Below are 27,851 nucleotides of genomic sequence, written 5' to 3' on the forward strand. Positions count from 1 at the left end.
GACAATGACAGAGTCATCCCCCCGACACATCACCCCTTGTGTCATTGTAAAGTCCCCCCTCCCCGGCAGTCTCACCTCACCCGTCAGCAGCTCTATTATCTTGTGGGTGAGCTTTAGGACCTTCTGCTCGTTGTCTTTTTCGGGTACCACTGAGTGCAGCTGATGCTCCGTCATGGGGCTCTGGGTTTTGTTCTCTCCTCTAGACACATTGGGATGGCTGGCAAATGTTACTCGCTCACCAGATGCCTTCTTCACTAGGCTGTAATGCTGTTTATGAAAAAGCAATAGTATTAATTACAACCCCACCTCACTGAGATAAGGATGATCAGTCCCTCACCTCTCCACTCAACAGGTAGATAATCTCCAAGGTGATGCTTAATACCGTCTTTGTCCATGGAGGGTCGCTCAGGGAAAGCATGATTCCTTCATCAAGGAGACTGTGGGGAGACTGTAACTCAGAACCTGAACAGAAGAAAATCTGAGTAAGAAAAGAACATCTACTGGGAAATACGAATCTTCTCATGTGCATCCAACATACCAAGACAGCAGCGTGCGGGGATAACAAGGGGTCGTTTCTACAAAGCTACATTTTGATGATATATGAATTAACTGATGTAACTCTGTACCGATACATTACCCTTCATACAGGATATAGAAGGTCCTAGGAAAACTGGGAAATGTCAAGATTCACATTAGTTCTTTTTCAGGTTATAATGGAGGACTCAATGATCTCATATTAAAAAGTAAGATTTATTGCAGTTTCCTGAAGGTTTGTAGCAGTTACAAGACACATTCTGAATAGTTGCATCTGTCAGGATTCAGCATCCTTGTCAATCAAGACCAGAGACCAGAGATTGGAGCTGCAGGAAGTTCATCTGCATATTCCCTGTGCATTCTGGGAAGAGCAAAGAATCACTGTAAGGGGGAAGATTGCTCGGATGACATCGCCAGACCAGGCGCCATTGTACACTTAGTAGTATCTTCACTATCAGTAGCAACTTCACTACCATTCTTGACTTTTAGAAGTTTGGAAGTGGATATCATTTGACAACATGGAAAAGGAGATGAGGCATTTGGTGAGCTGCAACGTATGCTATATGTTTACAGACCTACCAGAGGAAAAGACAAACTTCACCGGCCAGAAATGTAAGCTTGTGCCTCTACTGGAGGAAAAGGTGCAGAGTCTTCAGGAGAGAATAGCTACATGAAAACTTATTAAGGAAGGTGAGGATTTCCTTGACAGAGTAGAAGAAAGTCTTCAAAATATTGAAGGAAAAGAAATGTCCAGTGTACCTGCAGAAGCCGAGGAATGGAAGCATGTGACCAAAAGAAGCCGGAGGATCAGGAGTCAGCCAGCACCCATACTGCTCGAGAACCGGTACAAGGTTCTCACGCAGGGGGTCCTGGTACTGGTTCCTGAGCAGGAGGAGAAGGAGGTACAACAAGAAATGACTCTACCCACAAAGAACAGAGCAGAGGAGAAAGAGGTACAGCAAGAAATGACTCTACCGACAAAGAGCAGAGGAGAAAGAGGTACAGCAAGAAATGACTCTACCCACAAAGAACAGAGCAGAGGAGAAAGAGGTCCAGCAAGAAATGACTCTACCCACAAAGAGCAGAGGAGAAAGAGGTGCAGCAAGAAATGACTCTACCCACAAAGAGCAGAGCAGAGGATAAAGAGGTACAACAAGAAATGACTACGCACAAAGAACAGAGCAGAGGATAAAGAGGTACAACAAGAAATGACTACGCACAAAGAGCAGAGGAGAAAGAGGTCCAGCAAGAAATGACTCTACCCACAAACAGCAGAGGAGAAGGAGGTACAGCAAGAAATGACTCTACCCACAAAGAGGAGAGGAGGAAGAGGTACAGCAAGAAATAACTCTACCCACAAAGAGCAGAGGAGAAAGAGGTCCAGCAAGAAATGACTCTACCCACAAAGAACAGAGCAGAGGAGAAGGAGGTACAGCACAAAATGACTCTACCGACAAAGAGCAGAGCAGAGGAGAAAAAAGTACAGCAAGAAATGACTCTACCCACAAAGAGCAGAGGAGAAGGAGGTACAGCACAAAATGACTCTACCGACAAAGAGCAGAGCAGAGGAGAAAAAAGTACAGCAAGAAATGACTCTACCCACAAAGAGCAGAGGAGAAAGAGGTACAGCAAGAAATGACTCTACCCACAAAGAGCAGAGGAGAGGAGAAAGAGGTACAGCAAGAAATGACTCTACCGACAAAGAGCAGAGCAGAGGAGAAAAAAGTACAGCAAGAAATGACTCTACCCACAAAGAGCAGAGGAGAAGGAGGTACAGCACAAAATGACTCTACCGACAAAGAGCAGAGCAGAGGAGAAAAAAGTACAGCAAGAAATGACTCTACCCACAAAGAGCAGAGGAGAAAGAGGTACAGCAAGAAATGACTCTACCCACAAAGAGCAGAACAGAGGATAAAGAGGTACAACAAGAAATGACTACGCACAAAGAACAGAGCAGAGGATAAAGAGGTACAGCAAGAAATGACTACGCACAAAGAGCAGAGGAGAGGAGAAAGGGGTACAGCAAGAAATGACTCTACCCACAAAGAGCAGAGGAGAAGGAGGTACAGCAGGAAATGACTCTACCCACAAAGAGCAGAGGAGAAGGAGGTACAGCACAAAATGACTCTACCGACGCAGAGCAGAGGAGAAAAAAGTACAGCAAGAAATGACTCTACCCACAAAGAACAGAGCAGAGGAGAAAAAAGTACAGTAAGAAATGACTCTACCCACAAAGAGCAGAGGAGAAAGAGGGACAGCAAGAAATGACCCACAAAGAACTGTGTAGTAAGCACACAGAGTCCTCTTGAATGGATAATAATATAATAATAATAATCTTTATTTGTATAGCGCCAACTTATTCCGCAGCGCTTTCAGGCATGGATAAATGCAAAACAATACAACAATTACAATATAAGGTACATTGGGTTAGACACAAATGGGTTGGGGGTGGTAGAGGAGGTGCAGGGGGTGGGGAACACAGGCAATAGGAAATTTTATGTACAGATCATTTATCAGAAGGCAAACAGGGTGGAGCACCATAGGGAGGGGCGAGGGACTAGGTCAGGAGATTTGGTATGCTTCCATGAAGAGGTGCGTTTTTAAGGCACGTCTGAAATTTCGTGCATTGGGAATTGTCCGGATGCCTTGGGGTAGAGCATTCCAGAGGATGGGTGCTGCTCTAGTGAAGTCCTGTAGGCGAGCATGAGAGGTTCGGATTACAGGGGTGTTTAGTCTGAGTGTGTTAGCCGATCGGAGTGTGCGGGCTGGGTGGTGTACTGACAGTAGGGAGGCGATGTATGGTGGTGCAGCGCCATGCAGAGCTTTGTGAGTGAGGTAGAGGAGTTTAAATTTAGTTCTGCAGTGGATGGGCAGCCAATGCAGCGACTGGCATAATGCAGAGGAGTCTGAATAACGACTGGATAGAAAAATGAGTCTAGCTGCTGCATTTAGTATGGATTGGAGCGGAGCGAGTCTAGTGCGGGGGAGGCCAATGAGTAGCGAGTTGCAGTAGTCAAGCCGGGAGTGGATGAGCGCAACCACAAGCGTCTTTAGCGTGTCCGTGGTTAGGAACGGACGTATTTTAGCAATATTTCTGAGGTGCATGTGGCATGTTTGGGCCAGAGACTGGATATGGGGGGCAAAGGAGAGGTCAGAGTCCAGTGTGACCCCAAGGCATCGGGCATGCCGTCGGTGGGTTATGATGGTGCCAGACACTGGAATGGAGATGTTGAGGGGAGGTCGGTTAGAAGGTGGAAAGACAAGGAGGTCAGTTTTAGAGAGGTTTAGTTTGAGAAAAAGGGAGGACATAGTGTTAGAGACAGCGGACAGACAGTCGGTGATATTTTGGAGGAATGGTCCAGAGATCTCACGAGAGGAGGTGTATAGTTGGGTGTCGTCAGCATAGAGATGGTATTGGAGGCCGAATCTGTGGATGGTTTGTCCAATTGGGGCAGTATAGATAGAGAAAAGAAGGGGACCAAGGACCGAGCCCTGGGGTACCCCGACAGCGAGAGGAAGTGGAGCAGAGATAGAACCAGCAAAGGAAACACTGAAAGAGCGGTCAGAGAGGTAGGAGGAGAACCAGGAGAGAGCAGTATCCTTTAGACCAATAGAGTGGAGCATAGTGAGAAGGAGATTATGGTCGACAGTGTCAAATGCAGCAGACAGGTCAAGGAGGATTAGTAGAGAGTAATCACCTCTCGACTTTGCAGTCATCAGGTCATTTGTTACTTTTGTAAGGGCAGTTTCGGTCGAGTGTAGAGAGCGGAAGCCAGACTGGAGGGGGTCGAGGAGTGAGTTGTCAGAGAGAAAGCGAGTAAGCCGGGAGTAGACCAGGCGTTCCAGTAATTTGGAGATAAAGGGGAGGTTTGAGACGGGTTGGTAGTTAGCAGCATTAGTCGGGTCCAGGGTTGGTTTTTTAAGCAGAGGGGATATAATGGAGTGTTTGAATGAGGAGGGAAAAGTGCCAGAGGTTAGGGAGAGGTTGCAGATTGTGGTAAGGTGAGTAATGAGAGCTGGGGAAAGGGAGCGGAGGAGGTGAGAGGGGAGAGGGTCGCTGGCGCAGGTGGTAGGGCGGGCAGCGGAAAGGAGCCTGGAGACTTCTTCCTCTGTCGTTGGTTCTAGCGTAGATAGTGAGTAGGTGCTGGGTGCAGTGCTGATGAAGCTGGGATCAGGGCTAACCATGCAGCTTTCAGAGATTTCTTTTCGAATGTGGTCGATTTTTTCTTTGAAATAGGCAGCTAGTTCTCCAGCAGTCAGGTCTGTCGCAGGGGCCTGTTCCTTGGGGCTGAGAAGGGAGTGAAAGGTCTCAAAGAGTTGTTTGGGGTTGTGGGATAGTGTGGAGACAAGGGAGGTGAAATAAACTTGTTTGGCATGGTGAAGGGCTAGGTTATACATTTTAAGCATGAATTTGAAGTGGAGGAAGTCTGCTGGCAGCTTTGACTTTCTCCACAGCCGCTCGGCGCACCGAGAGCACTGCCGGATGAAGCGCGTTTGGGACGTGAGCCAGGGTTGCCATGGTCTGCGTTTGACAGCTCGCGTCACGGGCGGTGCCACTTCATCCAGGGCACGGCTGAGGGTGGTGTGGTAGTATTCGGCTGCCAGTAGTGCTGTTGTGAAGGAGGAGGAGGAGAGTGCTGGTTGTGGGGTATTCCCTATTGAGAGGAAGAGAGGCCGCTGTCTGCAGACCTGACACCTCACGAGAGGTGTGCTGTCTTCCAGGTGCAGAAATCAAAGATGTGCCTGATAGGTTGTTAAGACTCTTCAGTTGTACAGAACACCACCCATTCCTACTAATACATGTAGGGACTAATGACAATGCAAAAAGGACCTTGCAACTATCTGCAGAGACTTTGAAAACCTCGGAAAGAAGGTGAAGGAACTAGAAGCACAGGTGGTCTTCTCATTCATCCTCCCAGTGGATGGCCAAGGAATAAGAAGATGGAACAGGATTCTAGAGGTGAACAACTGGCTACGTCGATGGTGCTGTCAGCAAAGATTTCTAGACCATGGAGTGAATTACCTACATGATGGACTGCTTGCTAGAGACGGGTTGCTCCTTCCAGACAGGTAAGCATATATTTGGTGGGTGCCTTGCTTCACTCATTGGGAGAGCTTTAAACTAGAACAATATGGGAAGGGAAGTGGAAGGCAAAAATATACAGCTAATTAATACAAGTAAGAACCTCTCTATTAGAAGTGGAAAGAAAGAACAAAGACAAAAAAATCAGAAGCAAAGTAGAGGAGCAAGAGACCCCGATCACAAACTAACGTTTCTACACAAATGTACCGAGCATGGGAAATAAACAAGGGGAATTGGAGCTCCGAACACAGGAAGAGAAATATGATGTCATAGGCATCTTGGAAACTTGGTGGAATGATGCACATGATTGGAATACAAGGCTTGAAGGATACAATGTATTTATAAGAAACACACCTAATAAACGGGGAGGAAGTGTTGTGTTGTATGTTAGGAGAACATTCATCTCTGCAGAGATTCACGCTTCAGAGCATGGTGGTTCTGTAGAAACTGTTTGGGTAAGAATACAGGGAGAGAACAACAGAAAGGACACCATTGTAGGCATTTACTATAGGCCACCTGGACAAGCAGAAGATATGGAGGAACTCTTTTTACAACAGATGGCCAAGCTTTCAAAGAAGCCCAACATAGTGATCATAGGAGATTTTACCCATCCAGACATTTGTTGGGAATGGATCCAACAGATTCTTATCCGCTCTTGCTGACAACTTTATCTTCCAGAAGGTAGAAGAGACAACAAGGGATGGATGTTGGATAACAAGGGTAGGAAAACATGAGAAGACTCAGACCTCAAGGTTGGATTTCAGAAAGGCAGATTTTAACGAACTCAGAAAGAGGATAGGAAGAATCCAATGGCTGGATGTTCTTAAGGACAGAAATGACCAAGTAGGATGGGAAATATTGCGGAATGAGATTCTCAAAAGCACAATTATTAACAATTCCTAAAAGAAGGAAGAATGAGAAGCATTTAAAGAGACCAGGATGGATGAACACAGAACTTGCACACATGTTAAAAACAAAGAAAAACATGTTTATCAAATAGAAAGAGGGGGGGGGGGATACCTGAAGAAGAATATAATGCGGTCTGCAGACACTGTAGGGCATGTGTCAGAAAAGCTAAAGCTAATAATGAATTGAGGCTTGTAAGAGAGACCGAAAACAATAAAAAAGGATTTGGGGAGGTATGTCAAAAGCAAAAGAAAAGTCAAAGATGCTATTGGAAGCTTACAAGATGAAAATGTGAATTGGTTAAGAATGATGTTGAGAAGGTCGCACTTTTAAATTCCTATTTTGTATCTGTTTTCTCTCAGAAACTAGATGTAACATCAGCTGATCTTCCCTGTGCTATTGGGGGAATACAGGAATGCAGGCTATCTGTAAGCAGAGAGATGGTGAGGGAACACTCAGCTAACTTGCATGAATTCAAGTCTCAAGGTCCAGATGAATTACATCCTAGGATACTAAAGGAAGCAATGGAGGTAATTACTGAACCACTCCGCTATAATCTTTGAAAATCTCTGGAGAAGACGAGAAGTCCCAAAAATTGGAAAAGGGCAAATGTTGTCCCTATCTTCAAAAAAGGGAAGAAGGTGGATCCAGGAAACTCCAGGCCTGTGGGCCTGACTTCTATACCGGGAAAGATCTTTGAACAAATTATTGAACAGCATGTATGCAAGTACTTGGATGAGAATGGAGTACCGTATATACCGGCGTATAAGACGACTTTTGAACCCCGAAAAATCTGCTCTGCAGTCGGGGGTCGTCTTATGCGCCGGTAATACAAAAAAAAAAAAGTGTAAAAAAAAAAAAATTTTATTACTCACCTCCCACGGCGTCCTGTCGCGCTCCGGCAGGATGTCGCTCGCTCCGGCAGGCTGTCGCTCGCTCCTCGTCCCCGCCGCAGCATAGCTTTCTGAATGCGGGGCTTGAAATCCCCGCTTCCAGAAAGCTAATACACACGCCGGCAGCCATGACAGCATTGAATGGCTGTGATTGGCTAAAGCACACGTGGCTTCAGTCAATCACACTATTCAATGACATCATTGAATGGCTGTGATTGGCTGAAGGCGCACGTGTTAGCAATCACACCCATTCAATGATGTCATTGAATAGTGTGATTGGCTGAAGCCACGTGTGCTTTAGCCAATCACAGCCATTCAATGATGTCATGGCTGCCGGCGTGTGTATTAGCTTTCTGGAAGCGGGGATTTCAAGCCCCGCATTCAGAAAGCTATGCTGCGGCGGGGACGAGGAGCGAGCGACAGCCTGCCGGAGCGAGCGACATCCTGCCGGAGCGCGACAGGACGCCAGGGGAGGTGAGTAATAATTTTTTTTTTTTTTTCTCCACTGAATACCGGCGTATAAGGTGACAGTTGGGGGGTCGTCTTATACGCCCCGTCGCCTTATACGCCGGTATATACGGTAATTATCTAAAGCCAGCATGGGTTTGTAACAAACAAGCCATGCCAGACTAATCTAATTTCCTTCTATAACAGAATCACTGACTGGGTTGATCAGGGAAATGCGGTAGATATAGTATATCTTGACTTTAGTAAAGCATTTCACAAAGTATCTCATACTATACTTATTGAAAAAAATGACCTAATCTGGGATTGACAAGGCAACTGTTAGGTGGATTCATAACTGGCTGAGTGATCGTACTCAAAGAGTGGTCATAAATGGCTGCACATCCAAGTGGAAGAATGTATCAAGTGGGGTACCACAAGGCTCTGTCCTGGGCCCAGTGTTGGTCAACATTGTTATAAATGATCTGGAGGAGGGAATTGATGGGAAACTGATCAAATTTGCAGACGACACAAAGCTAGGAGGGATAGCTAACACTAGGGAAGAGAGAGACAGTATTCAAAAAGATCTAGAAAAGCTTGAACAGTGGGCGGCGACTAACAGAATGGTATTAAACAAGGAGAAATGCAAAGTCCTACATCTGGGCAAGAAAAAGGAAAAAAAGCACACAGAATGGGAGAATTTGGGCTAAGCAGCAGCACATGTGAAAAAAAACTTGGGTATACTAATAGATCATAGACTGAACATGAATCAACAATGTGATGCAGCAGCCAAAAAGGCAAATAAAATTCTGGGATTCTGTATTAAGAGAAGCAGAGTCTAGATCACGTGAGGTCATTATCCCCCTCTACTCTTCCTTAGTCAGACCTCATCTGGAATACTGTGTCCAGTTCTGGGCACTCCACTTTAAAAAAGACATAGACAAACTGGAGCAAGTTCAGAGAAGAGTTAACAAGATGGTGAGCGGTCGCTACCATTCTATGATTCTACATAGTTGTGTGAGGCTCGTTTTCTGTCGGACATCCAGCAGATTCTATTGCTACCATTTTCTAGTACATATGACATTTTGATCAATTTTCATTACATTTTTTTTTGAGACGGGGTGACCAAAAAAATCCCGCAATTCTTAAATTATGTATTTTTATTTCTGACGGCGTTCACCATGCAGGATAAATAATGCAATACTTTGATAGAATGGACTTTTACGGACGTAGCGATACCAAATATGTTTTTTTAAATTTTGATTTACTATAAATATGGGGAAAGGTTTTTTCTTTTTTTCTTACAATACCTTTTATTTATTTTAATAAATAATATTACTTTTTTTTCCTCAATTTTACATTCTTTTTTAGTCCGTACAGGGGACCTGAACTTGCAATCGTTTGATCGCTACCATAGTATAATGGAGGGCAAGATGACCGGGCTCCGACTCATATTTAGGGCATGTAATGCGAACAGAGTCGCTAGAATGCTTGGGCAGATCAGAGGCAAAAGAAGACCTGGCTGCCAAAGAACACGATGGATGATACTGTCAGAGCAGATAGTGGCATGGATATCACACAACTGAAAGAAGCAAAACTAAAAAACATGGAGGGAGCTCGCCTTTAGGGTCACCAAACGTCGTGAGCCACTAAGCGGCTAACAACAACATAGCATAATGTGATATATACTAGAGTATTACATTATACCAACATCTGACAAGCAGTCTTATAAAGCCACGCCAGGAGCAATCTGCAACTGCAGCCCTGGAAGCCTTTGGAAGGCCCTTGGCTGTCATGGCAACCAGATGGTCAGAATTAATACCAGGAGTTCGGAAGGTGATACTGCATTCACTGATTGGCCACAGCGGTCACATGACCTCCACAGGAGAAGGAAGTCTTAAGCAAGTTGTATTCTACTGTGCTGTACGGCAGAGCAGGGGGAGCAGGCAAGAAGCTGGGTGACAGAAAGAAGGAGGGATAGAGGGAAGAGAACCAGGGAGGCTGGTCCTGAACTGGCACAACCCAACATGTCTGCAACGTTGGCAGATGAGGGGGGTTCCATTACAGAGCCAGCACCGCTGCAGCACGACACGCCCTCTGAACGCCAGGGGGATGACTGCTCCAGTGAGAAGGGGACGGGGAGCGTAGGGCAGGCTAGACAGGTCCTAGTGGTGGGGGACTCAATTATTAGGGGGACAGAGAGGGCAATCTGCCATAAAGACCGGGATCAACAAACAGTGTGTTGCCTTCCTGGCGCTCGAGTTCGACACATCGCGGATCGGATTGACAGATTACTGGGAGGGGCTGGCGAGGATCCAGCGGTCATGGTGCACGTTGGCACCAATGAACAAATTAGGGATCAATGGAGGGCCCTCAAAAATGATTTCAGGGACCTAGGGTCCAAGTGTAGGGCGCGGACCTCCAGGGCAGTTTTCTCGGAAATACTACCTGCACCGAAAGCCACACTAGAAAGGCAGCAGGATCTTAGGGAGGTAAACAAGTGGCTCCGGAGTTGGTGTAAGAAGGAGGGATTTGGGTTCCTGGAGAACTGGGCTGACTTTGCTGTCAGTTACAGGCTCTACCGTAGGGATGGGCTGCATCGTAATGGGGAGGGTGCAGCTGTGCTGGGGTAAAAGATGGCTAGAAGGCTGGAGGAGTGTTTAAACTAGGGACTGGGGGGGGAGGGCAAAATGAGAAATAGTGGGGTAGCCAGTGTAGATAGCGACCTGGGTCAAAGAAATGGGAATGGGGGGTCGAGCAGGAGGGGGGGGGGGGGGTAAGTACAGTTAGAAATGTGAGGTCAGGAGGGGGCGTGGCTAGACATGGAGGAGTAAGGTCGCAAGCTCCGGAGCTCCGTCGCCGCTAGACACCAGCCGACCGAGAAATAGCACAGAAAACAGCCCCACGAATGATGACCAGAGTGGGGAAGAGAAGGGCAAGCCAGACACAAGTCCACAGGTCACCCCTGAGCAGATATCTACAAGGAGCAAGCACTGGAGCAGAGAAGAGACCCACCGGAATGGCGCCGGCTCTGCACGTGGAGCCCGCGCTACACCCGCCCAGGAGAACAGAAGCTCCCTCCTCACCTCCGCTAACGAAAATGACAGAGCCGAAAACCCCGGCACAGCAAGGGGAACCCGAACAGCTGCAGTGCAGGGAGACAAGCGCTCCGACATCAGGCACAGCAGGAGCGCAGCGGCACTCCACCACCCAGATGCCGGGACCAGGCAGAAAGTCCGCAGGGGAGGCAGAGGCACCGGGGCCAGACATCAACGGAGCAGGGAAGCTCACCTGCCACAAGACCCGATACAAAGCAGCAGACCCTGTCACAGAGCAGGACAGGGGAGCGGAGGCTCCATTCACAGACTCCGAGGGAGCAGGAAGATTCCCCCCCTCCCCCATACAACATGAAGCCAAGGCACCACGAGGCACGAAGACCACAGAACCCGGGAAGTGCGGGAACCCAAGCTCCAGATGGGACTTCAGAAACGGTCAGTAAAGACCAGGGGACACTACAGAAATACCCCACCAACTCACTAAACCACTCAGTGGAAAGGGGGGAAGTTGTTGCGGCCAGGCAGGGGTACAACACTGCCAGAAAGACCCACACAGGTGGCACTGAGACAGCCCCCACCCAGACACCGGAGGTCACTATATCCAAGGTTGACACAAAGAAAGGAGGGCCACAGGAGGCGAGTAGACAAGGGCACCACACTACAGCAAAGACAGGTGCATATAGCCAAGAGACAGCCCCCACCCAAACCAGGGTGGAAAATGCAGACAATACCACAGAAGTGCAGGAGAGTCCCACATCCCCCCTCACGCGATTTCATTGCACTGAAGGGGTCAATACAGGAGCCTACAGCAACGCACTCGTCCCTAACTCCCCACAACCACCTACAAGAGCGACCACGGACGACCCATTAACGCCACCCTTGGATGACTCTCAAACACTACAAGCCTTCTGGGTCATGATCCGTGCATTACCTACTAAGACAGACCTAGAGTTGCAACTGCGGCGTATAGAAGAGAAACACGATAAAGCCATCGCCACAGTCAGTCACTCAGTGCAGGCCCTTACAGAACGGGTTACAGCCTTAGAAGAAAACCCAGAGGTCTCATCTACAGACTTCCAACAGCTCTCTACTATAATAGAAAAGCAGCAGAAACAGATTAGAGACCTGACCTTTCACCTAGACGACATCGAGAACAAAGGTCGCCGCAACAACCTAAAACTAAGAGGCCTTCCAGAAGACATACCCCCCAGACGCGCTACATGAATGTGTAACTGCCATTTTCAACAAACTACTGCAGCGTCCAGAAGACAGAGCAATAGAACTGGACAAGGTTCACAGAACGCTGCGGGGTAGAACACGGAACACTAACCTGCCTAGGGACGTAATCTGCCGGGTGCATTTTTATAGGCAAAGAGAGGAAATCCAACGTCTGGCCTGGGAAAGAGGCCCAATCAAATTCCACGGAGCGGAGATTACAATACTGCCTGACGTCTCCAGACTGACCCTTAACAGCCGAAGAACGATCCGCCCCTTGCTCGAGGCGGCGCGCAGAGCAGACGCTACATATAAGTGGGGTCACCCTTTTCATCTAATCCTCCGAAAGCGTGGACGCATCTTTATAGTCAGATCCCCGGCAGACCCGGAAGGTGCGTTTGAGTTCCTACAGGTCCCAGCAGTTCCGATACCAGACTGGACGGAACCCTGGGACCCTGCCCCGACACAACTCTGAGCCAAAGGATCCCCCGTGAGGAAGACACTATTGATATAAGCATGGAAACGGTCTCAAGTAATCTGAACAACAAACCTGAGTTCGGTCAACTACGTTCTCGTTAGTTTTCATAATTGAAATTTCCTCAGAAAGCGCCCTCAGGATGAAGCAGTCTCACGGCTGGCGGACTATACTGCATTACACTCACTCACAGTTTCTCGGACAACTAGATCTTTCACCTGTAGCGGCATGGAGCTCCTAGGCAAGATTGCAAAGGAAAGAAGCAACCACAAGAAGAGACTATCACGGACTTACTACCTGATATACCAAGTTAAAAGACTTTGAAGTCCGGAGGCGGCCTTGCGGACTCGGTGTTCCTCCACGTTTCCCCCAGGAGGGTATCAGGGGTCCTGGTTCTGCCCTAAAGTTTTGGGGTAACAGGCTCCCTGATTAAAATACAGTTGCTAGCCACTAGGTTGGTTAGAGGTTAAAGGGGTTGTCTCACGAAAGCAAGTGGGGTTATACACTTCTGTATGGCCATATTAATGCACTTTGTAATATACATCGTGCATTAAATATGAGCCATACAGAAGTTATTCACTTACCTGCTCCGTTGCTAGCGTCCCCGTCGCCATGGATCCGTCTAATTTCGCTTTCTTCTGGCGTTTTTAGACACGCTTGCGCAGTGCGGTCTTCTTCCTGGTGAATGGGGCCGCTCGTGCTGGAGAGCTGGTCATCGTAGCTCCGTCCCGTCACGTGTGCCGGTTCCAGCCAATCAGGAGGCTGGAATCGGCAATGGACCGCACAGAGCCCACGGTGCACCATGGGAAAGGACCCGCGGTGCATCATGGGTGAAGATCCCGGCGGCCATCTTGGTGAAGGAAGAAGTAGGAAGAAGGAAGACGTCGCAAAGCGGGGATTCGGGTAAGTAATATGTTCTTTTTTTTTTTTAACACATCCATTGGGGTTGTCCTGCGCCGAACGGGGGGCCTATGGAAAAAAAACAAACCCTGTTTCGGCGCGAAACAACCCCTTTAACTTCGTTGTTGTCTTGTTCCCCCTAGTGTGTCTTGTGTCCCCCAACTGCTCCCCCTCCCCCCCATCTCTTTCTTGACTATCCTCCTTATATTCAATATTCCTACCTCCCTCTCCTTCAGACAATCCTAAGGTACTCAGGCAACCATGTCAACATATACTAATAACCTTTCGATAATGTCTCTTAACGCACAAGGTCTAAACGTCCCAGAGAAACGGTCCTCCATCCTCCACCTACTCTGGAAGAAGAGAACACAAGTGGTCTTCATCCTGGAAACTCACTTCCGCACGAACGCCTGTCCAAGGTTTGCGGATGCCAGATTCCCAAACGCATACCACAGTACGAATGCTGAGTCCAAGTCCAAGGGGGTCTCAATCCTTCTGGCCAACTCCATTCCATGAGAACACGGGGAGACGCGATATGATCCGGGAGGCAGATACCTGTTCCTCAAAGGTAAGCTCGCCAGCACACCAGTAACATTTGCCACAATCTATTCCCCCAACTCCGACCAGGTGTCTTTTCTCGAAAGGACCCTGGAGGACCTGGACGAATTCAAAGAGGGCACCCTGGTGCTAGATGGAGACTTCAATGTCCCCCTAGACCCACGGATAGATACATCAAAAGGGTCAGACAGCATCTCTGCATCTATACACCGCAGGATCAAAAGAACACTCCACAAATACCAACTCGTAGACCCCTGGAGAATATTGCACCCTGACACTAAAGACTACACATTCTTCTCCCACCCACACAACACATATTCTAGAATTGATTATTTCCTCCTCCAGCACCCCACACTATCGTCCCTAGTAACGGCTACAATAGACAACATCACCTTCTCGGACCACGCCATGATCACACTAACACTGAAATTACCTTCTCTATACAACAGAACATGGCACTGGCGGCTCAATGAATCGCTCCTCCACGACCCAGAAATCTCAGAAGAGATCCACAAAACATTAAACGACTATTTTAGCCATAACACCACTCCAGATGTGGACCCATTTACGGTATGGGAAGCTCATAAATGCGTGATACGGGGACTCTGCGTTAGCATAGGCTCCCTAATTAAGAAAGAACGATCCGCACACCTCAAGGGACGCCTGGACCAGATCCAGGTGCTAGAGTCCTGCCACAAATCTACCCACGACAGCACTAGAGGGGCCGAGTTAATCCATCTTAGGGAAAAGGTTCGCTCTCATTGCCTGGGACGGGCCAAAGCATGCCTAACGAAATGTAAGCGCCACTTTTATGAATTTGGGGATAAGCCCAGTCGCGCATTAGCACGAGCCCTGCGTACCACAAGAGCTAGAACGTATGTCCCACATATCACCGCGCCTAATGGCCACACACAGGTCCTACCTCAACAAATATCCAAAGCGTCCCGGGAATATTATCACTCCCTTTACAACCTATCTCCACCACAATCAAGCCAGGCCAGAGAACAAAAGAGAGTCGTAATTCGGGAATACCTGCAACAGGCGAATCTATGCAAATTCCCTCAGGAGGCAATAGACATGATGGAGGCGCCTATTTCCCCAACGGAACTGGCAGAAGCGCTCACAGATTCTAAGTCCGGAAAAGCCCCAGGTCCAGACGGGCTCACTTTAACATACTATAAGAAATACAAGGAAACTTTATCTCCCCACTTCATCCAAGCCCTTAACTCTGTAATCACCGGGAACAAAATACCTAGAGACACTCTAACAACGCATATTTCGGTCATCCCTAAGGAGGGTATGGACCCCTCTCAGTGCCAAAGCTACCGCCCAATCTCCTTGTTAAATGCGGACCTGAAACGGTTCGCCAAAATCCTTGCAAACAGGATCTCCCCCTACCTACAAAATACAATCCATAAAGACCAGGTTGGATTTGTCCCAATGAGAGAGGCTAGGGACAACACAACTAAAGCCATCAACTTAATACACATAGCACGTAAACTTCCCCTGCCGGTATGCCTATTGTCCACAGACGTGGATAAAGCTTTTGACAGGGTGGAGTGGGACTTCCTGTTTGCAACGATGACACACATGGGAATGGGACCTAACATGATACAGTGGATCACAAGCCTATACTCCCACCCAACAGCAGCAGTAAGAGTAAATGGCCAGCTCTCAACATCATTCCCCATCTCGAATGGGACGAGACAGGGCTGCCCCCTATCACCTTTGATATTCATTTTGTGTTTAGAGCCATTACTGACAAAAATCCGTGCTAACCCAAACATTCACGGGATCACCGCAGGAGACACAGAACACAAGATAGCTGCCTATGCAGACGATCTATTATTCTTCATTTCTGACCCACGAATTACCCTGCCAAACTTATTGGCCGAGATCAAACAATACTCCACATTGTCTAACTTTAAAATCAACTACCACAAATCAGCAGCACTCAACGTCTCGCTCACACAACCCCAAATAGAGGAGCTCAAGGACTTCTTTTCATTCACATGGGCAAGGGACCGTATCCAATATTTAGGGACTAACTTAACACCGAACAATGAGGACCTATACTCGGCCAACTTCCCAGTGCTCCTAAGCCGGATCAGACAGGATCTTAATTCGTGGACCAAAGGTACATTCTCCTGGTTCGGCAGAGGGGCAATCATTAAAATGAATATTCTCCCCAGAGTATTATACCTAATACAAGCCCTCCCCATACACGTCCCAAAGGGATTTTTCCAACATCTACTCTCACTCATCTCCGCATTCATCTGGGCAGAAAAGGCATCCCGGATAGCACGCAACACGCTGTCCAGACCGAAAAAAGAGGGCGGGCTGGGGCTGCCAGACTTAGCGAGATACCACCAAGCGGCCCACCTCGTACGAATAATAGATTGGCACCGACACTCTGCACTTAAGCCGTGGATAGCTATCGAGCAAGCCGTTACTCCAGTGCCGTTGGTGGCTCTCCCGTGGTCTGGCAGTCCTAATCCGGCGGCGTTGACGCACCACCCCACTATCGGACCAATGTTAACAGTAGCCGCCAAAGTATTAGATAGGGCAGACATATCCCCCAGGCCATCCCCACTGTTCCCGATCTTGGGTAACCCAGACTTCCAGCGTGGAGGGGAGAAGGGAGTATTCCATACATGGTTCACAGAGGGCAGATATAGGGCGGAACATTTCATACAAAACGACCTGTGGCTCTAGGTGGACACGCTGATGGGACCCACGGTTCCGGCCCCACTCCCACTGTGGCAGACGCTACAGCTAAGACACTTCCTACAGTCACTACCCCAACCTAAAGCATTCTCTCGACCAAAAACAAAATTAGAATCCATGTGTACTGAAGAGGGTGCCGCTAGACACACCTTATCCAGAATATACAATATCCTTATTTCCCAACCGGATGCCGTGCCACCAAAATACATGGAGAAATGGGAAGAGGAACTGGGAATCAACTTCACCACGGAAGACAGAGACAAAATCTTTACTATCACACACTCCTCATCCATATCCAGTAGAATACAAGAATCCGGCTATAAGATCCTCTCCAGATGGTACAGGGTGCCCTCCCATCTACACAAGATATTCCCATCAGTCTCCCCCACATGTTGGAGATGTGGAGAGGGGCATGGGACCATGTTACACGTCTTTTGGAACTGTCCGGTGCTGGCGGGCTTCTGGTCAGAAGTCTGGCGGATTTCATCTAAATTTACTCATTTCTCTCTGCCAAAATCCCCAGCTCTCTTCCTCCTACACCATACTGATATACCGCTGGCTACCTACAAAAAAAAAAAAAAAAATCGGTGGTACGCTTCCTGGTGGCCGCGGCGAGGTCTTGCATTGCCAGGCTCTGGAGGCAAACAGACCCGCCATCGCTGGCATTATGGCTAAATACAGTTAGCTGGATCAAGGAGATGGAGGACCTCTCTGCATCACTTAAGGGCACACAAGAAAGGTTCCGTAGAACATGGTACCACTGGATAGTTTTTCAGGACTCAGAAGAATATCGCTTGTTACTTAACTAACTAACCTACTCTCTCTTACCCAACTGAACTCTTCACTTTCTCTGACAATATCAGAAACATACTTACCTGTAACCATTGTCGTATACCCCTCTTGTGTCCTGTTTGTTTTGCTAGATGCTATTGAATATATCATACAGTGAATATAGGTTTGAAGCCCCACACGGTGCACAATGGAAAGGACTACAGACAGAGCCGTGAAGTGTGGCAAGTTTTGATTTATTATAATGCACCTCAATGACATGTTTTATATGATTATTTGAAAAGTTCTCTAATTTCCCAATCACCTAATATCGAGGTTGTCTGGAAACGCGAGTAAGATTGAACTCGAAAGTTGTAATCCAGTTGTTATTGAATTACTATTTGCAAAAATAAAAAATAAAGAATAAAAAAAAAAAAAAAAGAAATGTGAGGTCAGCTATTAGTACAAATAGCAACCAAACGAATTTAAAAAACAAAAATAACGATATCAATTGTATGACCACAAATGCACGAAGTCTGATTGGTAAAGTGGGTGAGCTTGAAGCAAGAATGACTAATGAGAGTTATGATATTGAGAAGGTACAGGTCCATAAAATGGAAGAATCTGTCTCAAAATGGCCGCTAGATACAAAATGGAGCATTACAAGATGTAAATAAGCTTGTGCGTAGTGAAACAATAATTCAAGTAGAAATAACTTTACAGCAGGGTATTCGGTGCAATGTCTAATGATTTGTTTTTATTCTTCCGAGAGCCAAGCCTGAAAAAAATCGTTATCAGAAGAAACCCTCCCACGCCCTGAGCCCTGGGAAAAGAATGAATCGTGCTAATAAGATGCTGCGACCATCCAAACTCACAAGGGAGGAATAATCATTTGAAGGACATTTCACATATTTATTCTCACTGCGCTGATTGTTGAACAAAGCACAATTCTTGATGTTTTTCTAACCCAATGAGATTAAAGCCGTGACTAATGACGTATTCCTTTCCTGTATTGAGAAACGCTATGAAAAGTTAATAAAGATTCAGTGTACGCGCCTTAAGCAGAGTGGGCTGTATACTTGCCGCGGCTCATCTCTACGTATCTGTGGGAACTAATTACTATAAATCATATAGTTTTTGGCCTCCCTGATGCATCCAGGTATGAACTAATTTGGAACCCAAGGCTTGAAAGGTTAATGTGACCGGTCATGTGTAACGGTCCTTAACAATATAGTTGGAATAACGGAAACATGGCTTGATGATAAGTGTGATTTGGCGGCGAATTTACAGGGGTACAATCTCCTCAGAAGAGACAGAAGGAACCAGAAAAGGGGAGGGGTATGTCTGTACGTCAAATCGAACTTAAATCCGAGACTACGGGAGGACATAGGGGTAGGAGAAGAACAGGTGGAATCTCTGTGGGTAGAAATACAGGGAAGAAAAAATATCAAAATCCTGATAGGGGTTTTCTATAGACCACCAAAAGCAGCAGAAGAAACTGAAAACTTACTATTAAGGCAGATAGAAGAAGTGTCAAACCGCAACGAAGTAATTATAATGGGATAATTTAATTATCCAGATATAATATGGGAAAATGAGACCTGCAAATCTCACAGGGGTGATAAGTTCTTGAGAGTAATTAAAGATAATTATCTAAACCAACTGGTGCAGGAACCAACAAGAGGGAGGGCCATTCTGGACCTAGTACTAACTAACAAACCGGACCGAATAAAGGGGGTACAGGTTGAGGGGCACTTGGGGAACAGTGACCACAATATAATCAACTTCCAGCTGTCATTCAATAAGAAGCCTTATCAGGGAGCGACAAACAAACTAAAGTTTAGTAAAGCAAAATTTGATGAGCTTAGAACTGCTATCGGTAACATTAATTGGGACAACATCCTCAAAAAAATCAGTACGGAGGACAAATGGGAGGAGTTTAAAAGGTTCCTAATCACCTCATGTGAGCAGTTCATTCCCTTTAAAAATAAAAGAATCTCAACTAAAAGGAAACCGATGTGGCTCGACAAGACGGTAAGAGGGGCAATAAACGAAAAAAAGAAAGCGTTCAAACTACTAAAGCAAGAAGGCAGCGAAGAAGCACTAAAATCGTACAGGGAAAAAAACAAAATATGCAAAGATACGATCAAAATTGCCAAGGAGGAGGCGGAAAGACTGATCGCCAAAGAGAGCAAAAACAACCCAAAACTATTTTTCAACTATATTAAAGGGGTTCTGACATGAATAATGTTTTTATGCTTTAGCAGCCATTGTTCCCTGGTGTGCCTAATGGACCCAGGGAACCCATGGTTTAATGGCTGCTAAAGCATAAAAAGATAATACTTACCTGTTCTTCTGTTGTTGTTGACATCGGGCGGGTCATCTCCCAGCAGGCGCTGTTCCTCCTCTTCTGTCTGCACGAGCCGCGCCGCTCCGGGATCGCGCACATGCGCAGTGGAGAGGTGCCCTCTGACAGGAGTCAGGACGGGCTGCGTCTCCACTGCGCATGCGCAGCACTCCGGAGTTCAGCAGGACGGACGGGCCGCCCACAGCAAGCACTGCTTGTGACGTGCTTGCTGTGGGCGGTCCGTCCGTTCACCTCGGAAGTGCCTGACAGACGGACCAGAGCAGGAAGCGGTCTTTTTGACCGCTCCTGCTCTGCTTTAAAGGCACAGAAGAAGATGCCGGCTGGAGGGGACATGCCTGGCGATCGGGCCAGGCCAGGCAAGGTGAGTACAATTTTTTTTTTTTTATGTCAGAACCCCTTCAACAGCAAAAGAATTTGCAGGGAGAGCACTGGCCCTTTAACAAATAATGCAGGGGAAATCATTGAAGATGATGGAGGGAAGGCAAATCTACTAAATAGTTTCTTTTGAAGCGTATTCACAAACGAAAAGGAAATGCCACACGAGATACAGGGGAATAAAACGAACCCCTCGCAAAATATGTCATACCTAACGCAGGAGGAAGTGCGGAACAGGTTAAAGAAGATTAAAATCGATAAATCGCCAGGCCCAGATGGAATACACCCAAGGATACTAAGGGAACTAAGTGATGAGTTAGCTAGGCCGCTATACCTAATATTTCTAGACACTATCAAGACCGGTGTTGTAGCATTGGATTGGCGCATTGCCAACGTGGTTCCAATTTATAAAAAGGGGACCAAAAGTGAGCCTGGCAAATACAGGCCGGTAAGTCTCACTTCAGTAACGGGAAAAATTTTCAAGGGGATTCTGAGAGATGCCATCGATGAGCACCTCAAGGAGAACAAGGGAATAACTCCTCACCAGCATGGATTCATGAAGCGTCGCTCATGTCAGACAAATCTGATCAGTTTCTACGATGAAGTAAGCTCTAAGCTGGACCTGGGAGAATCTATGGATCTCGTATATCTGGACTTCTCTAAAGCGTTTGACACAGTGCCACATAATAGGCTAATATACAAAATGAGACAGCTTGGATTGGGTGAAAACGTGTGTAATTGGGTTAAAAATTGGCTCAATGATAGAAAGCAGAGGGTGGTAATAAATGGCTCATACTCTGATTGGGCCACAGTCACTAGTGGGGGCCACAGGGTTCAGTATTAGGCCCCATTCTGTTCAACATATTTATCAATGACCTGATAGAGGGACTGCACAGCAAAATTTCAATATTTGCAGATGACACAAAATTATACAAAATAATTAATTCAATAGAGGACAATGTGCGGCTGCAAACGGACCGAGATAAGCCGGGGGCTTGGGCAGAAAAATGGCAAATGAAGTTCAATGTTTTTTTAAACAATCTTTTTTTTATTGAAAATCATTAAAACAAGGGTTGAAGCAGTGGGTGAGAACAGAGTATACTCAGTACATTGTATCATCAAATATAGGACACGCAGGTCCTGTGAACATTGTGTTTATGCAGTTTGGCAGTCACTAGGCTTATTTGGCTTGAGGAAGTAATAGTCTATGGGGTTTTTCGAATGTGTGTGTACAATATTATGTGCTCTATTCCATAGAGGGGCTGTGTGAGTAATGGCTCAAGTTGTGTGTACTTGGTGGTTGAGTGAGTTCGGAGTTGCTAAACTAGTGGCTCATATCGCATGAGCTGTGGGGAGTGCCAGGTGGTATGAGGTTGGCATTGACTTTCTAAGTCTTGATCGGTTCCAAACCGTTGATTGTAGATTGCTAGGTTTTGATGAAGTTCAATGTTGATAAATGTAAGGTTATGCACATGGGTGTTCCCTCCATTATAGGCTGAGCCATGGGTCCTGTAAGCAGATTGGGGCTACAATGGGTATGTTTCTAAACACGGGATAAACGGGGGGATCCATTTTGATTCATATGTGTGCGGTACAAAAAACTCTTTTTAAAATGACACAATTGCCAAAAAAATGAAAATCATAATTTTTTCCTTCTAATTTGTTTAGATTCATTCAAAACTGTGGGGTCAAAATACACAGTACACCCCTAGATGAATTCGTTAGAGGGTCTAGTTTTCACAATGGGGTTATTTGTGGGGGTTCTCCATCATTTTGGCCGCTCAAGGGCTCGACAAGTGGGCAATGGGGTCTCAAACACCTTCAAGAACAACATTTGTGGTTCGCCAACAAGAGATGAGCTTCAGAAACAAGTATATTTTATGCTTTGGTGCCTTCAGAACATTCCCCAACACCGCAACAGCTGCAAAGGGTGCCAGGCAAAGCTAGATAAATGATCTAAAAGCAAATCTGCCCTTGTTGTCCATTGCAGCCAAACAGCAGCATTCATTTTTGAAGAGAAGAACACAAAATTAAAGCTGCACTCGGATTGGCTGCTACGGGCAACAAGGACACATTTTCTTTGACAGTTTCACAGATCTTCTGCACTGTGTTAACAGACTTCACCGTGTGATCTGGAGCAGGGGTCCCGAACTCCAGTCCTCAGGGACCACCAACGGGTCATGTTTTCAGGATATCCTATGGTAAGAGCACCTGTGGCAATATCTGAGGCACCAACAATAATTGCATCACCTGCGCAACACTGAGGAAATACTGAAAACATGACCTGTTGGTGGTCCCTGAGGACTGGAGTTGGGGAACACTGATTTGGAGGAATGAGCGCCACCTAAAAGGACCAGACTTTGCGGTATGTGAGTAACAAAGATGAAAGAGGAGAGTGGAGCGGGACCCAGTGAGAGTGGTGAAATAGTTCTGGAGTAAAAAAAGTTTTGTAGGATGGAGGTGCTGCCAACCAGATGACGATCCATCAAGGTGGGCGTGAGGATAGCGAAAGAGAATGTGGAATATACTGGAGTGAAGGTGTAACGCTCTAAGCCAGTAGAAGATTACAGTCCAAGATGCGATAGTGAAAGCACTTCTTATTTATCAAAATAAAAACCCAGCAAGTGAAGACGCGTTTCGGGGATGAGCCCCATCGTCAGTTTGGCTAGATTAAACACGGCAGGATGCCTGGGGGGGGCACAATTCCAAAGGTTTGCGAACGAGCAAACAAGTATTTTTCTGCCTGCATAAGATAAACAATAAACAACAAGCAAACTAATTCTTGTTTGTCATCAATCACTGGCCATGTTTACACAGAACAATTATTGTTTGCATGGTCCAACAATTTATTAAATTATTAATTGAGTAATCATTCCATGTAAAATGGCCCACAGTCATCAGTCACACAGCAGCTTTAGGGGGTGTTCATACGTAGTGGAATTTCCACAGTGGAAAATCCATACCAATTCCATGTCAAATTCAGAGTCAAAACCCACAGATTTTGATCCACATCCGCAGGTCGAGATCTCATGCACACGCTGCTAAAAAATAAATCTGCAGAAAATCTGCTCTGGCAATTTATGCTGCAGATTTCACCTTTTACGATGCAAATGTTGAAATCTACAGCAAATCTGAAGCATTTTCGCACCAAAGTCTGCACCATTTAGTGCTGGTTTGGCCACTATACACTTTGGACGTTTCACTGCGGATCGGCCTCGTGTGTTAAAACCTATTCGGATGATTTAGAAATGATGTCCTAAACCTGTAACTTAGGATACATTTTCACCACGTGTTCAACTACATTCAGGTGTACAAAAGGTGATGTAACTGAAGGTCAGCTGTATGCTGTTTCTGATGGATCAGTTTTGTTAACATATTATCTATGCAATGTTTGATACGAGTACCATATCCATACAGTAGCCTTGCTTATAGTTGTGGAGGATATATATATATATATATATATATATATATATATATATATATATATATATGCAAGGTGAAATGTCAATTTCACTATCTAAGCCAGTAGAATAGAATGGAATGTGCCTGTACTGCTAACCGTTATCAGAATATGCAGCTTGATAGAAACACACGCTCATAACCTCAGGGCACATTTTTTACCCGCACATAACCCTCCGGCGTCATTTGACGACACCACATTGCTCATTCCCACCCCTGCCCTCTCCATCGAACTCAGAAAGATGGCGCTGGCTTTTCATCTGAAAACACGTGATGTCGGACGTCCATGACGACAGCAACTCACGCAGGACCGGATGCAAAAAGACCATATTTGGACCACCCAATCCCATGCTTTGATTTCCAACCACGTATTGCTTCCTGCTGCCCATAAAGGGCAATTAATCCATAATGCTATATAACATGCTATACGCCTACTAATAAACAGAGTCAGGAAGACTTTCTATACTGACAGTCTTGTCTCCATGTGATCTCTTCCATTGTGCGCACAATCTCTGAACATAAATCTGGAAGGGGGCAAACATTCCTATTGATTACGCCGTGGACCCCAAAATAAATCCACGACATAGTACTCTTTCTATGTGATACGTTTGGTTCTGTTATTGCATCTATATAGTAAGGTTGGTTCTGGTATCACATCTTTGTAGTAAGCTTGGTTCTTGTACTGTATCTATTCAGTAAGCTTGGTTCTGGTACCATACCTATGTGGTAAGCTCTGTACTGGTTCTGTATCTATGTAGTAATCTTATATAAATAAGAGAGAGCCCAGCATCCATAATAAACAGTTCATTTCCAAGTCAGTAAAATTCCATCTGGAAAACACAAGACAAAAAAATGGACTCTTGTACTGATTTTCAGGCTCTGAGGGGTTTGCAATCAGGGTGAACAATTGACTCCTTTAAAGTGTTTTAGGCTTTTCCTGAGGGAAATATTCTACCTTGGAAATAAGCTGTTTAATGGATGCTGGCCTTTATCTTCTATGCTTCTGCGCCACCCTCCTCCGCGCATCCTTAGTTGTGAGGTGAACTGGGATTTCCTATGTGTATATGTAGTACTCTTGGTTCTGGTACCGTATCTCCCCAGTAAGCTTGGTTGTGATACTGACTTTATTACAATGGAACCGTACAGTGCGGCTGGGCACATGCAGTGAACGCACACCTACCCGCAGTGGCTGAGGAGCACACAATTTGCTGGTGTTTTGGCCCCGTGTGGGCTGTGCGCTTGTCCCCCAGGCTGTCAGTAACAGGAAGTGGAATAGCAGCGTGGTGCTCCCAGTGATTATAATGGCAGTGAAGTCAGCGCTCCCACTTCCTGCTGGACTGCAGCAGGGTAGGCGGTCAGCCGATGGATGGGGATCCCGAGTGGTGGACGGGGGGGTCGATCATCTACCTATCCAGAGGGTAGGTCAGGAGTTGAAAAGAGCCCAGAATACCCCTTTAATTTTTCAAGAGCACAATAAGAAATGGGAGCTACACCATGATGGCCGCCATGAGCAGCAGAGGCAGCTTTTCTTTGACAGTTTCATAAATGGCCCCCAGAGTACATACCAAACATGACACACCTGATAAATGAAGAGGTTGGTGGTCCTCCATCACGATGTCCCTATAGAGACCCATGTGTCCTTCTATGTAGTCCCACTCCTCCATGGAGAAGTAGACCGCCACATCCTGACACCTTATAGGAACCTGACAACACAGAGTGATACCGTCACCATCAGACACATCTGGTAATCATTTTGGTGGAAATTGCACAGGTTAAAAAAATTACATCAAAATTTTGCCAGATCAGCAATATTTAATTTGTATCTGCAAATAAAGAAAAGTGGGCATCGCCTAAATATAAACGTGCATTTATTAAAGGACAAAACTTTAAAACAGGAGCAAATTAGTTGTATAAATGCTCATAGCAAGTGTAAAGGGAAACCCAGGCAGAACATTCCAAGGGCACCAGATGGTCCCATCCAACTCTTAGAGGACTTTTCATATGAACTACTCCCAATGGACATCGTCCACCTTTTATTAGACATAGTCTAAAAGAGGACTACTAAACTGTGAGAGCCCGATGGTGCACTTCTGAATGATTGCTGACCAGTGGGGTCTCTGGTCGGGGGGACTAGCCGTGGATATTCACTGTGTCGTGGCCCGGTATGCCCCGCAGCGCTCACCTCGCCAGTCAGCAGCTCAAGGATCTTGTTGGCGAGTCTTACAATCTTCTGGCCATTGCTCAGTGAGTGAGATGGAGACTCTGACATTGGGCTCTGCGTCCATGGATGGCTGGTGGGGATCTTCTTCACGACTGTGTAATCCTGTGTGAGGAGAGAGGCACTGAAATCATTAGATACAACTCCAATTCTAAACAGGATGGGCCGCTGAGTAGAGTGTAAGTAAATGTTAAGAAAACAAACAAAAAAAAAAAAAGAATATAATGATCTGGAAATCTCATCGAACCATATATTAGCCACAATAGAACACATCAGATTGGGGGTGCAATTGCTGGAGTTTTGGGAGAAGCATCTTGTCCCCTTGTCTGATGTTGGATTCTCGCCGCTCCTCGGTCATCTCTGACAGATTTTTCGGTACATAATGCACCAAGTGTTTCCTATTGATGAAAGGTCTGCACTGCAGGCGGTTGGTTCACCCCGGACTCTTCTGGAAGCCATGTTGTTGTGATGGATGCAGTATGGGGTTCAGCATTGTCCTGCTGTACTACTATACGAGGCCTTCCCTGACAGGGACGTCTGGATGGAGCATATGATGTTCTAATACCTCTATTTACCGCTCAGCATTGATAGTGCCTGTAAGGATGTGTAAGCTGCCCATGCCAGAGGCACTAATGCCACCCCATCCCATCAGAGGTGCAGGACTGTGCGCAGATAATTAGCTGGAGGTTCCTCTCCTCTGGAGTCCGCAGGACACGGCTCAGTGCTTCCCAGTTTAAATGATCTTTGGCCCAGAGAAGACGCCGGCGTTTCTGGATTGCGTTGATGTCTGGCTTCTTCTTTGCATGATACAGACCTAACTTGCAGTTGTGGATTCCACGTGATTTCTGGAAGTGCTCCTGAGCCCACGCAGGGATTACATTACAGCATCATGCCTGTTTATAATGCAGCGCCGCTGGAGGGCCCGTAGATCTCCAGCATCCACTACTGACCAGCGGCCTTGTTCCTTGACCACATGAATTCCTCCAGATTCTATGAATCTTCTGATGATATTATATACTGTAGATGGTGGGATATACAAAGTCTTCACAACTTTATTTTGAGGAACATTTTTCTGAAATTGTTGCATAATTTTTAGATGCAGTTTTTCACAGATTGGTAAAGCTCTGACCGTCTCTGCTTATTAGAGACTCGGCCTCTCTAACAGGCTCTCTTCATACACAGTCATGTGACATAGTAGACAATTGACCCTTCAGCTGTTTTTCATTTGTACCACTTATTTTTCCAGCCTTTTGTTACTCCTGTCCCAACGTTTGTGACACTGGCATGGCCTTAATAGATAGTGATGGTAGGCATGGGGTCCAGCTGCCACAGAAACCCAGCAGCAAACCTTTGGTCGGGTTGTGGGGCATGGATGGGGTGACAGAGAGAACCTCTTGCTTTGTAAGATATTTTAAATGTTGCTGTTAACTGTGGCATTTACAGTGTTAAATACCAGGATTGGCATTACCGCAGAAAGCATGCTATACTAGACAATAAGGAAAAAGACCCCCTGATGCTCCAGTCGTATGAAAAGAAAGAATGACTTACTTTGTATGGGTGCCTGGTCCGCAGCACCCCTTAACCCCAGATCACATGTAGTATAGACAGATGATAGAGATGTTCTCAAAGGTTCCAAAGTGACGGTGTATTCAAGGTATGCAAAGCGTTTCGGCTTAAAAGCAGCCTTTATCAAGCATATCTTTTTCCTTGTTGTCTAGTACTGCTCTTTTGTTCTCTGGTATTGCATACCTAGAGCCACCCCGTGACGCTCTCCCTCTGAGATGTTGCCAAGACCAGTGTGAAATGGATTTCCAACGTGGATGCGACTATTTGATACATCTTTCTGCCAACTAGGATTTATCAGCATACCGG

General features: G+C 46.2%; 1 protein-coding gene across 2 annotated transcripts in view; it reads right to left on the reverse strand.

Annotated features, from left to right (window-relative positions):
* The window catches only part of LOC136588511 (oocyte zinc finger protein XlCOF22-like), a 71,019-nt gene that overhangs the window by 23,805 nt on the left and 19,363 nt on the right, over positions 1 to 27,851 (reverse strand). For both annotated transcript variants that reach the window (XM_066587791.1, XM_066587790.1), the window contains exons 4-7: positions 25,944 to 26,084; positions 25,341 to 25,464; positions 338 to 462; positions 76 to 267 (exon numbers count right to left, since the gene is read on the reverse strand). In XM_066587791.1, coding sequence (XP_066443888.1) covers positions 76 to 267; positions 338 to 462; positions 25,341 to 25,464; positions 25,944 to 26,084 — 582 coding nt within the window. The remainder of the gene's footprint in view (positions 1 to 75; positions 268 to 337; positions 463 to 25,340; positions 25,465 to 25,943; positions 26,085 to 27,851) is intronic.

This window comes from Eleutherodactylus coqui, chromosome 13, assembly GCF_035609145.1.
Source record: "Eleutherodactylus coqui strain aEleCoq1 chromosome 13, aEleCoq1.hap1, whole genome shotgun sequence".
Lineage (NCBI taxonomy): Eukaryota > Metazoa > Chordata > Amphibia > Anura > Eleutherodactylidae > Eleutherodactylus > Eleutherodactylus coqui.